This window comes from Octopus bimaculoides, chromosome 14 (genome assembly GCF_001194135.2).
Source record: "Octopus bimaculoides isolate UCB-OBI-ISO-001 chromosome 14, ASM119413v2, whole genome shotgun sequence".
NCBI classification, from domain to species: Eukaryota; Metazoa; Mollusca; class Cephalopoda; order Octopoda; family Octopodidae; genus Octopus; species Octopus bimaculoides.
Genome location: NC_068994.1, coordinates 16,243,124 through 16,257,373, shown reverse-complemented (window position 1 = coordinate 16,257,373; position 14,250 = coordinate 16,243,124). Strand labels below are relative to the sequence as shown.

Genomic DNA, 14,250 nt, shown 5'->3' with positions numbered 1-14,250 from the left:
TATCCTTAATGTAGTTCTCGGGGATATTCAGCATGACACAGTGTGACAAGGCTGACCCTTTGAATTACAGGCACAACAGAAACAGGAAGTAAGAGTGAGAGAAAGTTGTAGTGAAAGAGTACAACAGGGTTCGCCACCATCCCCTGCTGGAGCCTCGTGGAGCTTTAGGTGTTTTTGCTCAATAAACACTCACAACGCCCGGTCTGGGAATCCAAACCGCGATCCTATGACCGCGAGTCCGCTGCCCTAACCACTGGGCCATTGCGCTTCTATTCAGAATGTAAAGACAGGAGAAATGCCACTAGGCATTTTGCCTGGCATGCTAATGATTCTGCCAGCTCATCATCTCAGAAGCTTTCTAATATTTAGCATTTATTTCACTTCTGATTCATGCTGTGTTATGCATGAAATAAAAGTTTAGTTTGTCTGTAAAAAAAACTGGACTAGAAATGAGGACGAAAGCAAGCGAGAGAGAAAGAGTGAGAGAGAGAGAGAGAGAGAGGGAGAGAGAGAGAGAAAAAGAGAGAGGGAGAGAGCTTTATGATTAAAGCATTATGATTTTCGCTTAACTTAGTTCTAATCAGCTTTTTTGATGCTGAAAATGTCACATTGTGTAGTATCAGAAGGTATGCATTCTACAGATAATCCAATGTTTTTATTAAGTATCTTTAATCTTTAATCGTTAACTTGTTTCAGTCACTAGACTGCAGTCATGTTGGGACACTGCCTTGAAGAATTTTTTAATCAAATGAACCAATCCTAGTACTTTAAGCCCGGTACTTATTCTGTCAGTCTCTTTTGTCGAACCTGTAAGTTACAGAGCTGTAAACACACCAGCACCTGTTGTCAAACAGTGGTGGGAGTACATCCTCAGGCACAAAAACATTCACATACACACACACACACACACACCACATATACAATGGGCTTCTTTCAGTTTCCATCTACCAAATCCATTCATAAGGCTTTGAAGCTTTTTACTCTGCAGCCATGCTTGTGCCTGTTTCCTACTGCACAGCCACACCTAATAAGTATGTTAATTTGATAAAAAGTATGTGACACTAATTATGCAGTATACAGCATAGAAAAGGAGTTAATGAGTTCTGTATAAGATAACTTAATTGGACTTTTTATCAAATAGTTTTCAGTTTTAGATAAGAGAGAGCGCTAACAAACAAGAGAGAGAGAGAGAGAGAGGTGGGGAGATAGACAGACATAGACACAGACCAAGTGTATGGGTCAAACTCACAACTAATTTCAATCTTGTTGAATCTCCTCTTTCACTTTCCCTACCTAGATTAACTACAATCTTGTAGACGTCTTGTAATTTCTTTTTATCGAGTGGTTGTAAGATTGAAAATAAATTTGTGAAAATATGGAAAATTAATCAGTTCTGTTTACAGTAAGATAAAAATTTGTTTTCTTATACTGATATTAATATTTTTTCCTTCTTTATTACATTTGATTTTTATATGCTGCAGTGAGTTAAATCATAGATAATTGAATTCCTAAGGAATTTTTTTTTTCTATGAAATATTAACAGCTTATTGTGTATATATTGTGTATTTCATTGATATGTAGCTGAGTATATGGATATGCATTAATGTTCTTCTTGACAACTTGGTATATTATTATAACTTTATCACAAGCAAGGCCATCTGCAGAAGAAGTTTACTTTGTAACCACATGGTTTTGAATGCGCTACGTAATATTTTGGGCAAGTGTCTTGGGTCTATAAAAGCATCTAAGTGAAATTTAGCATGGGGAAAAATGTATAGAAGCTCTATATAATCATGTAGAGAATGGAGAAACAAACACAGGAAGAAGCAGGTCGATTGCGCTAGTTAGCCATTAATTTAATCAATTAGGTAGAGATTATGTAATGTTACATTTACGATCGTTTCGATTTGCCAATTTAATTGGCAGATCTCTTCAGAATTCTGAGAAGTCTGTTTAAATGCATGGTGTGAGAGATGAAGGTATAGAAAGGTGGAGGGTATACTAATGTAAAAGAATGCATATAGAGGTAAGGTATAGTGAGTCTTACATTTTAGTCGAAATCAGGATTAATAATATTTCTGCGAAGGAGCGGTAGGGTGGGTGCTGTTTAAGTCCGTAATTCCAATCTTAGTCAAGCACATTACGCACGTGGTTGTTGTTAAATCAAGCGGATATTAATGCATACAGGGGCCTTCTTTGCCTTGAAATTGTGAGGGGAACAAACCAACATTTGTTGATTCTTAAAAGGAGCATGTTAGTATTGCTTATGGCGCCTTTCCTAAATAAAATTTTATGCTAATTAAATTTTATATATTCAAATGAAGTTCAAATATTAAAAAAATAAGCTTAAAAAAAATTTATTATATCAAATAAACAAAAAATAAAATATAGACCTTTGAATATACAAATATAAAGTCAAGCTATTGTCTTTTAGAACTTTCCAAATGTAATATATCTCCTATCATTGCTGTCTCAATAAATAATTTAGCAACTATTTTACAACTAATCTTTTTCAAAACATCTCTATGAACATGGCATATTACAATATGATTCAACCTTTGCTGAGTCATGGTTGATTGCAGTCAAGTTTTGAGTCTCTGCAGGGTGCTAAAAGATCTTTTAGCTTCACAAGAACTGGTTGGAAACACTAAAAATTGCCTGAGCAATTTGCTCAATATTTGAAACATGCGATAGACTGCTGGTTGCATTTCATCAAATATTTTATGATGATCCTCAAGAGATGATCCACTATGATGATTTCTATAAAAAAGTATTTCGTTCCTTAAAGAAAATTCATCAAGCTCAGGATACTGATCACTTCGGCACAAAAATTTCCATTGAGTAAAATGTTCCTCAACTTTTCATAATCTGCTAAATCCTGTGAGAGAGAAAAAATCTTTCAAATTTGCTTTTGCAGTATCCACTACCTGCAAATACTGCACTCTGAAGGTATATTGCATGCTTGGTCTAAAATCATTCATCTTACTTCACGAAAATAGTGGATGTACAACAAGCAGACAATTGGTTTAAGGCATCATAGTTGTGAGAGGCCAGATTTGGCCAGTTTGAACATAAAACTGGTAGAATATTTGGGCTAGATATGGCCAGTTTAAATATTGATGGAATAAAACAGCATTGTTTAGGTTTATTATTGGAACTTTTGTAAATCTTTAATCAGTTTATTTTATAGGAATTTTGTATCCCATACATATTTAGTTATTTTGATTCTATTTTGTCGTTTTTAGACTTAGAAAAATTACAAGTCAACTAAAATGGTTTAATCAAACTCTCATAATTTTATAATTATATTATATAGGTGAAGGAGTGGCTGTGTGGTAAGTAGCTTGCTTACAAACCACATGGTTCTGGGTTCAGTCCCACTGCGTGGCACCTTGGGCAAGTGTCTTCTACTATAGCCTTAGGCCAACCAAAGCCTTGTGAGTGGATTTGGTAGACGGAAACTGAAAGAAGCCCATTAGATATATATATGTATGTGTGTGTGTGTGTGTGTGTGTGTGTGTATGTTTGTGTGTCTGTGTTTGTCCCCCCAACATTGCTTGACAACCGATGCTGGTGTGTTTACATCCCCATAACTTAGCGGTTCATCAAAAAGAGACCGATAGAATAAGTACTAGGTTTACAAAGAATAAGTCCTGGGGTCGATTTGCTCGACTAAAGGTGGTCCTCCAGCATGGCCACAGTCAAATGACTGGAACAAGTAAAAGAGTAAAAAGAGTAAAGAGTATTAAAATAGTAATGCTTAAAGATGAGGACAGCTGCATCAAGAAGTGCTGATCTCTAATTATGTAGGAAGCATGTGGAAGGGAAGTCCCAGGAAGATTTGGGACAAAGTGGTGAGAAAGGATCTTCAGACAATGGGCCTCAGAGTGGGAATGACAAATTATCACAACTACTGGTGGTTTGCTGTGCTTGAGAAGACATGTCATGCTAAGTAAAATCATGGTTGTCCTTGCATACAGGTATGTCCCCCTACATTGCTCTTGAGTTGAGCAATCCTAATCTTGTAGGCTTGTGAGTGCCAGTGCCACGTAAAAGCACCTGGGCTGGTGCTGTGTAAAAGCACCCAGTACACTTTGTGAAGTAGTTGGCACTAGGAAGGACATCCAGCAATAGAAACCATGCCAAAACAGACAAAGAGCCTGGTCAGCTCTTCAGCTGGCTAGTTCCCGTCAAACCAGCTATTTTCCAAGCATGGAAAATGAAATTTGAATGATGATGATGATATTTTATCGATTTTTTCTAAAAACCACATTCTTATTAAAAATTATTACATAAAAATCTAGAAATCTTCTTTTTTATTCTGCAGGTCCCTACTGTTTGTGATATCTGGAGTGTATTTATGGATTTTCCATCAAACCGACTAGAACTTTGGGAAATGGCTGTGCCCCATTTTATCTACAACAAAACCATTCCTTTTTTCAATATATTTGTACCTTCAGTGGATACACTGAGGTATGGATATTTACTTGAGAAGCTATTGGATGTGGATCAATCTGTTCTCTATATTGGTAGCTCTGGTGTTGGGAAGGTAAGTACCTGAAATTGTTTTCAATGTAAATTTGATATTTAATATTTCCATGTAATAGAGTAAGGAATTCACTGAGTTGGCAGGACATTGGACAAATGCTTATTGGTGTTTAGTTGCACCCTGTAACCTTCTGAGTTCTGTTCTTGGCCAAAATTCAGGAGCTTTCATCCTTTCAGCTGTTGTTTAGCCTAACCTAGTCCTGGTCCTGCAAACTTATGATCAAAAGCATTCTTGTGACTATTGTGTTTTTTATTCAGACAGAGACTAAATACACTTTTTTTTTTTATTTTTAAGATGGTAGGGCCTGATTTGAGGGATATTTGTTTGCTATTTATATCAGGTCAAACAATATGTAGAGGCTCCAATGTTTTTTTTTTTTTTCTGGTATTGATAAAATAAATACCAGTCAAATATAGATTAATTTAATTAGTTTTTCCTTCTTCAAAATTTATTACCCTGTGTTCATATTAGAAATAATTACTGATCTTAAATTTTGGCACAAAGCCAGCAAACTTTGGAGGAAGAGCTAAGTTGATTACATCGACCCTAGTGCTCAACTGTTACTTATTTTATTGACCCGAAAGGATGAAATGCAAAGTTAATCACAGCAGATTTGAACTCAGAACGTAAAGACAGAAGAAATGCTGCAAAGCATTTTTTCCACTGTGCTAACGATTCTGCCAGCTTGCCACCTTAATAATAATAATAATAATTATTTCCACGTCAATGTTTATCTTGGATAACTTATTCCACACAATAAATGTTGGGTTTGATGTTAGGAACCCTCTCCATTTTTAACCCTTTAGCATTTAAACTGGCCATGTATGGCCAAAATATTCTGCCTGTTTTATGTCCCAACTGGCCAGATCTGGCTTCTCACACCGATACTACAATATCATTTAAAAAATTAATAGTTTCCTTTTCAAAATCTCATAGCTACAAGATAATTCACGATTAATTCAAAACAATGTGAATAAAAAAGCATTACTTTTGATAGGATAATGCGAATGCTAAAGGGTTAAGGTAAATATTTTTGTTTTGTCTGTGATGACATATTCATTACTATAATATAAGGAATCCTCTCTTTTTTTGATATATGGTGCAATGTAGATATTTTTGTTTGTCTATGATGATGCATTCAATACAATAAATGTTGGTTTACATGTAAAGAATCCTTCTGCTTGTTTAAAAACATTGTATGAATTAAATATTACTTTTCTTCTATTTGGCCTATGGAAGTGCTTCTCAAACTTTTGAGGAGTGGAATGTACAGTTTCCTGTAATTCAGACTGCCTCTTGGTCCCAGTCGACAAAATGGAAAGGTGTTGCCCTGGAGGATGGCAAGGGAAATGGTCTGGAAGAGCCACTCTGAGTCACAGGGCTTGCACTTGCAGATAGCCATCTCTGTCCTAATAATGGTGAGCAGGGTCATGGCCTGGGGCTAAGAATATTGGATGTCTCCACTGCCACAGGCTTGACCATAACCCTGGATCTTAAATGCTATGTACTCAAGCAGCAACAACAACATTATATTCATACAGGCATGCGTACCCCCCTCTCTCTCTTACATGTATCAATTCATTCTTCTGTACATCTTGTGACAGCTACTTGTGAAGTAGATTGCTTAACCACATAGCCATTTTATATTTCAGATATTTTATTATGGTTAAAATACAAAACACTTGTTAAATATTTCAGATTGAAAGGTTTGAAGTAAAGATGAAAATCTTTAAGATTGAATTATTACCATTTCTTTATGCTATTTTCTATTCAAATTAATGATATTAAATTTTGTTTGAAAAGCTGGCAAATTTTAGTAGTAGACAAAAAAAAAAAAAAAGTTTAACAGAAAGAAAAATCCCAAAGGTTTTCACATGAGATGATGTAGCAAACTTCACATACCAAATTACAATTACAGGAAACTGATAAGAGAAAAATTATTTTTTCCTCTTAATCTATGCCAGAATTGAAAAATAGACACTGAACTGGTGACAGGGATGAAAATAATATGTTCTTATAATAAAATGAGAGATAATATATTTAGAATCTTCACTGTTTTGGAAAGAGTGATTATATTGAAGTAGTTTTGAATAGTAGATATCATAGTTGGTTATGAAGGAGGGAATAAAGTTCAAAATTTGATCAATGTAATTTATTAATATATTGATAAAATTGATTTTCATAATCTGAAAACTGAGATAATAACATATCTATTGAGAACTTATATTAATCCATTTTATCTGTAAATTAATAAGACTTGAAATATAATTGAAATGACAAATTATTGTTGATGAAGAGCAGTCTGTTTTCCATACAGGTAATTTATTCCAATATGGGTTACAATACAAGTAAGCTAGAGCTAGAGATGAGATAAAGTTTTAATAAGAATCTATGAAATAAATGCAGCCGTGTTTGAGGAAACCTTTACTTGCAGATAACATTTACAAATTGTTGATTTCTCTTAAAGAACTGACTAATTAATTCAAGCTGTAACTCACAAATTGGCTCTGTAATAAAAGACAGTGGAGCAATCAAGTATATATAGTTATTAGTAATAAATATATGTACAGAAGTTTCTAAATTCTCATGACATAGATGACACAGTTCTCATTGGTAAGGACATCTTTTAAAATAGATGAAGAAATTTGAAGGATTGCTTTGGTACAACGGTAGAATGTTTGTCATATTTACAGAAGGTGTGGGTTTAAATCTCACAGGTGGCCTTTGACTTTTCCTTTGACTTTGACTTTTTGATTTTTTAACCCTGTGTTCATCATCATGATCATCATCATTTAACATCCATTTTCCATGCTGGCATAGATTGGATGGTTCGACCAGTGCTGGTAAGGCCAAGGGCCACACCAGGCTCCGTTCTCTGTTCTGGCATGGTTTCTACAGCTGGATGCCCTTCCTAATGTCAGCCACTCCACAGAGTGTTTACATACTGTCTTCAAAAACTAATGGAGAATTTCAATAATGTTGTCATAGATACGATGTCTAAAACAAATACAAAATTAAAAAAATAAGCTTGGCTGCTCTCACAAACGAGAATACTAAAAATAAACCCGACTGCTCTCAAAAATTAAGTAAAAAAACTGGAAAAAATAATCCAGAATCCTTATCTGATACTGAACTGATCCCAAAATCTAATCAGTTTGTGCCAGTCACAAGGTCAAACATCCCTGAAAGTTTCATCCAAATCCATCCAGCAGTTCTTGAGCTATCTTGTCCATGGACAAACAAACTAACAAACCCGACTGAAAACAGTACCTCCACCTTCGCTAAGGCAGAGGCAATAAAAGAACGCAGGTCACAGCTGGATTGCTTTTGATCATAGGATTGTTCAGTCAGTGCTGGCCTAGGGCTAAACAACAAAACAGCAACAGCAACAACAACTACAACAATAACAGCAGCTACAAACAACCAACCATTCAATTCAGATAGCAGAGGCAAGCAACTTAGACGATGTTGCAAAGGATGTTCACAGCAATGGTAGGAATGACAGCAATGATAACAAAGTAGTAATAATATTGTAAACAAAACAGGAATACAATGATTTAGTTATTCCAGATGCTATTTAATCTTGTCACTAAATCAATTAACTTTGTACAGGTATAATATTGCCATATTCAATATGATATTCAGTATAGTTACAAAGGGATTCATCACCTCTGGCTTTGTTTTTATTAAGTTTCACATAAGGCAACGGTGTTTGTTTGTTATTTCCTATATTTCCAGCATTATATTTGGATTTGATTAGTTTCCTTCAGTTATATTTGATCAACTGTTATTTACCTACTGGACAATAGGTTTAAATTCTCTAAATCTCATACAAGTCAGTTCTTTTTAATGCTTACTTACTAAGGTTGGGGTAGGATTTAGTTAAAAGTATTTGTGAAACACTCTTCTAGACACCTTTTCTTTCCTTGTGTTTTTTGTTCCCCCCCCCCTCTCTCTCTCTCTCTCTTTTTTTTTACATCAATTGTGAAGCTGATAATCATTATGGTTATGATAAGGAGAGCGGATATGCTTAAAATGTAGTAAAACAGCATCAGTGTGTGATGATTTGAAACATGAAGCTGAAATTTGAATGAGCAAAAAAGACTTCTGAGGATTAAGGCTATCAAATGATGCTTGCAACAAAGAACATTAGAACTGTGCAAATATAGCTGAGCAAATGTTACAGGCTTACGGACAGCGTATATAGATATGGATGAAAGTAGGCAGTAAAGAACATCAATCTGGAATAAATAAATAATGAGGAATAAAGTAAAATAGAAGCAGCTGTTACAGAATTGTTTTGACCACTTGGTTCTGTGTATAATTTTAGATTTGTAATTAGAGATTAGGTAGTTGCTATGCTCATTCCTTTTTTGAATGTTATAAAAGATATTAATCTGTGAATTTGTTTTTTTTCTTTAGTGCGAACTTATGATCAAATTATAAACATTTGCTATAAATGAGCATAAATATATTTTGTATAAATAAACGAGTGTGGTGATGGTGGTTGGTCGTTGTTGTCGTTGTTGTTTTTGGTGGTGGTGGTGGTGGCGGAAGAAAAAGAAGAGTGGAAATGAAAAGAAAAATTATTGATATACTGACAATAAGACAATACAGTAATATGAGGGTTAACAGAAGTTACAGCTCTTTTTTCTTAAATATTTCAGTCAATGATTGCTAACCGACAGATAACTCAATTGGCAGATACTAAAAGTTATGTTCCTGTGTTCATCAATTTCTCAGCACAAACTAGCAGCAAGCAGACACAAGACATCATAGAATCAAAACTGGAAAAAAGACGAAAAAATGTTATTGGTAACGCCTGTGATTTTTTTCTCTTCTTTAACTAACCAGTTACTTTGTCCGTCTTACCAAAAGTGACAGTCTGTTCTTTTTTCTGAGAATCATCTTGAAAACTTCTACCTTAATTTAACCTCACAATTTTTTTTTTATTTAAGAAACCTTCAAATATGTCTAATCCATTACACTTCAGATTTGATATAGTTTCTACGAATTATGAGCAATGCCCTCCCCTGTCTATTCTTTTTACTAAATATATATTAAAACAAGCAATAAAATGAATATCAAAACAAATGATATAATTATAAATAATGTAAACAAGGTGGTGTACCCTGTTGACCAAATAATATTTGGCTGACTTAGCACAATGGATTTGAAACTGAGGAACAGGGAAGAAGATGCATAAAATATACATATTTAATTTTTTTGCTTACTCATTATGAAAATCTTAAAATTACTAGTCTTAGGTAATCATGTATAACACTATTTCATTCTTATTAGAAATTGCCAGCAAGACATAATCTGAGGCAAATAAATTAAACTAAATTGAATATTACAGAAGGAAAATTATTACAGTGGATACTTCTAACAGTGGGATTTGTATAATTTCACTCATTAATTCATTATTGACAACAAATTTTGATATATGTTTTGTTAAAAATGTTTCACTTAACTGAGATAGAATCAAAGAATAAATGTGTATATTTTATGTTTAATTTTCCATGATCAGCTGTAAACTTCAACCTGTGATTAACTGCAAGTGCTTCCTCTAAAATTTTTTGGAGAAAATGAAAAGTCTTGGAACATCCTCTTCATCACCAAAATGAATGAGTGTAGAAATATTTTTGGACTGATTCGAAACATTACTTTTCCATTATTAGATTTATCTGATTTGGTTGAGGTACAAATGTAATAATAGTTTCAAATTTTGTTACAAGGCCAGAATGTTCAGGGGAGGGAGGGCAAGTTGATCACATCAACCTTAGTGCTCAACTGGTACATATTTCATTGATCCCGAAAAGATGAAAGGCAAAGTCAACCTTGGTGGAATTTGAATGTAAAGAAGGATGAAATGCTACTAAGCATTTTCCCTAGCATTCTAACAATTCTGCCAGCTCACCACTTTAATGTACAAACACCCAGTACACTCTGTAAATTGGTCAGCATTAGGAAGGGCATCCAGTCATGGAAAACAAGCCAAAATAGACTATGGAACCTAGTGCAGCCCCTGGCCATGCCAGTTTCTGTTAAGCCATCCAACCCATGCCACCATGGAAAGTAGATGTTAAATGTTGTTGATGATGATGATGATGATGGTGATGATGATGATGGTGGTGGTGGTGGTGGTGATGATGATGATGATGATGATGATGATGATACCTATCTTTGGTTTGATACTGAGATTGAAAAAATCAACTTGTTTGTAAAAAAAAAATTGGACCTATAATTTGGACCAAAATGAAATTTTGGACCCCTTAAGCTAATTTTATTCGCACACTTTATAAGTAGCAAGATAGGTAAGTGGGTAAAGCATTGAACTACTTGACCTTGAAACAAGATTTCAAATCAGTTACTGGTGTTGTGTATCTGGTCAGAACATATTCAGCATCAATTAATATACTTTTTTGGGGAAGTTATGAATAATCTTGGAATGTTACTCATGTTAGACTGGTTTGATTTCTTATCAGCTTCTTATCATAAAATTTTGAAGAAACTGTCAACTACCCAGACCTCCAAATCTGTATAGAACTCAAGTTTTATTTTATTTTTTCAGAATTGTTAGCATGCTGGGCATTTCATCTGTCTTTACATTCTGAGTTCAAATTCTATTGAGGTTGAATTTGCCTTTCATCCTTTTGGGGTTGAGAAAATAATTTACAGTTGAGCCCTAAGGTCAATGTAATCGGCTTATCCCTCCCCTAATATTGCTGACCTTGTGTCAAACTTTCAAATCAATATTTAAATTAAATTTCTGAGTTCAAATTTCACTGTGGTCAACATTGCCTTTCATCCTTTTGGGGTCAATAAAATAAGTACCAGTTGAGCACTGGGGTCGATGTAATTGACTTAACCCCTACCCTGAACTTACTGGTCTTGTGCCAAAATTTTAAACCAATATATACATATATTAAATTTTTGTTGTTTTTCATGTATAGGTGCTCCAAAAGAGAAACGTGTGATTATTTTTATTGATGATATTAACATGCCTAAACTGGATACTTATGGTTCTCAACCACCCATTGAACTTCTGAGGCAGTATCAGGATTTTAAGGGATTTTATGAACGAAACAAATTCACTTGGCTTGATATAGAGGTAATCTTAAAGAAATATCTTCTGAAGAAATTATTCTTGCTTTGAATTTTGAGAATCCATAATCTTTTTAAACTTTAGCAGACATGTTGTTGAAGACACAAAGAAACCCCCACCCCCCACACAATAAATCAAATAGAGAGATTCAATTGACTATCTAACAATCTAACAGTTTATTTATATTATAATATAACATAATATACTATGAATATAATATATGACTCAGAAGGTAACAAGGCTGGCCCTTTGAATTACAGGTACTACTCATTTTTGCCAGCTGAGCAGACTGGAGCAATGTGAAATAAAGTGTCTTGCTCAAGGACACAATGTGCCACTGGGAATTGAACTCACGACCTTACAATTGCGAGCCAAATACTCTAACCACAAAGCCACCACATACACACACATATGTATGTATGCCTGAAAATGTACCAATAAACAGGTGTCTATATTACTTCATGATGCATTAAATATTGTTTGATCATTTTGTTTTATTGTGAAGGAATTTTTTACAATTTGGGTGTAACTTTAAAGTATTACATCTAGTAATGAATTTTTCGATAAGCTGCAAAAGATTGAATAGTTTAGACCATGCATGTGCATGATTTCTCTACACTGTATACTAATCTTGATCTGAGAAGGATAGATGAAGATATATTTAAAGTTAAGAAGCTTGCTTTCCAATCACATGGCTCTGGGTTCAGTCCCACTGTGTGGCACCTTGGGCAAGTGTTTTCTACTATAGCCTTGGGCCGACCAAAGCCTTATGAGTGGATTTGGTAGACAGAGACTGAAAGAAGCTGATGTGTATGTGCGTCTGTGTGTGTGTATGTGTGCACGCATGCATGCATGTGCATGTGCCTTTGTGTCAGTGTTTTTTCAGCCCCACCCCCCATCACTTGACAACTGGTGTTGGTGTGTTTACATTTCTCTAACTTAACAGTTCAGCAAAAGCGACTAATAGAATAGAGACTAATAGAATAAATACTAGGCTTTAAAAAAATATATAAGTCCTGAGGTCGATTTGTTGGACCAAAATCCTTCAAGGCGGTGCCCCAGCATGGCCACGGTCAACTGACTGAAACAAGTAAAAGAATGAAAGAATATTTCCGTTAGAAACGGTGAAGGGTTTTTTTCATTCAAGTGTCTGTATAATGGCTTCACTTGTTTCAGTAAGAATAGATTAAAGAAGATAGTTAGCTTGGCCATTAATAACATATATATTGCACTAATGGAGAGGATATTAAACAAATTAAGTGTATTCTGATGGATTGTAATTGTAGCCTTTTATTAACTGATATATATTTATCTTCATGTATATTTAGTTTTCTTAATGGTTTATACTGAAAGTTAAAGATAGGTTCAGTCATATAACTTAGTGGTTGCTGCAGATATGTCAATAATATTTATATTCCTAACTACAGTTATTTTGAATACCGTAAATCCTTGAGTATAATCCGCATTTTTTCCCCAAAATTTAAAGGTAAAAATCCCTAGTGCGTACTATATACGAGGTTAAAAATGAAAAAATGTCCGAGTCTCTATTTGCTGTCCGGCAATGTTTATTCAGACACATTTTGTGATGTTGGGCTTGTAACTGATAGTGATAAATATGTAAATGCAATTTATTTAATATTTAGTTTTCACTGATGTTATTGCTGTTATTTCTATATTTTCTGCAAAGTGCACAAAAAAGCTACACGTTTGCATTATGTTATAAATACAATAATAAAGGACGTTACCGTATATATGTTTACAAACCAAGGATGTTATATAGACCTCATTGACTCAAGTTAGAGAAGGGGTGCGTATTATACACAAGGTTTAGGTTTTTCAGTGGTACAGCCCCCTAAAAATCCTCTGCATATTATACTCAAGGGCGGACTATACTCAAGGATTTACAGTATTTGCTTTGGAAAATACGTCCAGAAGATCTTGAAATGAATAGGTGACTTGGTAGATGAGATTGACCTTTTTAGATGTTAAGGCTGTTTGTTTACTTGTGTATTATAAGTTCTATAATTCTTGAGGTGGCAATGTCCGATTTGAAAATATTTCTGTGTTAATATGTAGCATCGGTATGAAATGATTTATGTTTGAGATTTCAACCCATACCAGCATGGAAAATGGATGTTAGATGGTGATGATGATGATGATGATTTGTAATAATAAGTAGGTGTAGAAATAATGGACATATTTCATTAATGGTTTGCTCCTGCTTCTTGTCTGTTAATTTCTAGGCAGCAATTATATTTTTAGTGCTGTTGACACTGCTGGATTGGGTGGTATTACCCAAGTGTTGAAACTATAATGGTATCTGTTAGGCAGCTGATGCTGGAAGTACATGTTTGATGTGCTTATTATCTGTGTATCATTTATATCTTGTGCTCTCATTGTTCTAAGGTGTCCATCATTCTCGTAGGGTCAAACGTGTTAAGGGGTTCTTTATTTCTTGGTTTATGCCATGTATCTATCTATCTATCTATCTATCTATCTATCTATCTATATAAAAATGAGAATGTGTGTCTGTCTGTCTGTCTGTCTGTCTGTCTGTCTGTCTGTCTGTCTGTCTGTCTGTCTGTCTGTCTGT

At 34.4% G+C, this 14,250-nt stretch overlaps 1 protein-coding gene across 1 annotated transcript in view; it reads left to right on the top strand.

Annotated features, from left to right (window-relative positions):
* LOC106867680 (dynein axonemal heavy chain 6-like) overlaps positions 1 to 14,250 on the top strand; it is a 319,316-nt gene that overhangs the window by 119,030 nt on the left and 186,036 nt on the right. Inside the window, exons 33-35 of the mRNA XM_052973027.1 lie at positions 4,328 to 4,549; positions 9,217 to 9,364; positions 11,506 to 11,663. Of these exons, the coding sequence (XP_052828987.1) occupies positions 4,328 to 4,549; positions 9,217 to 9,364; positions 11,506 to 11,663 (528 nt within the window). The remainder of the gene's footprint in view (positions 1 to 4,327; positions 4,550 to 9,216; positions 9,365 to 11,505; positions 11,664 to 14,250) is intronic.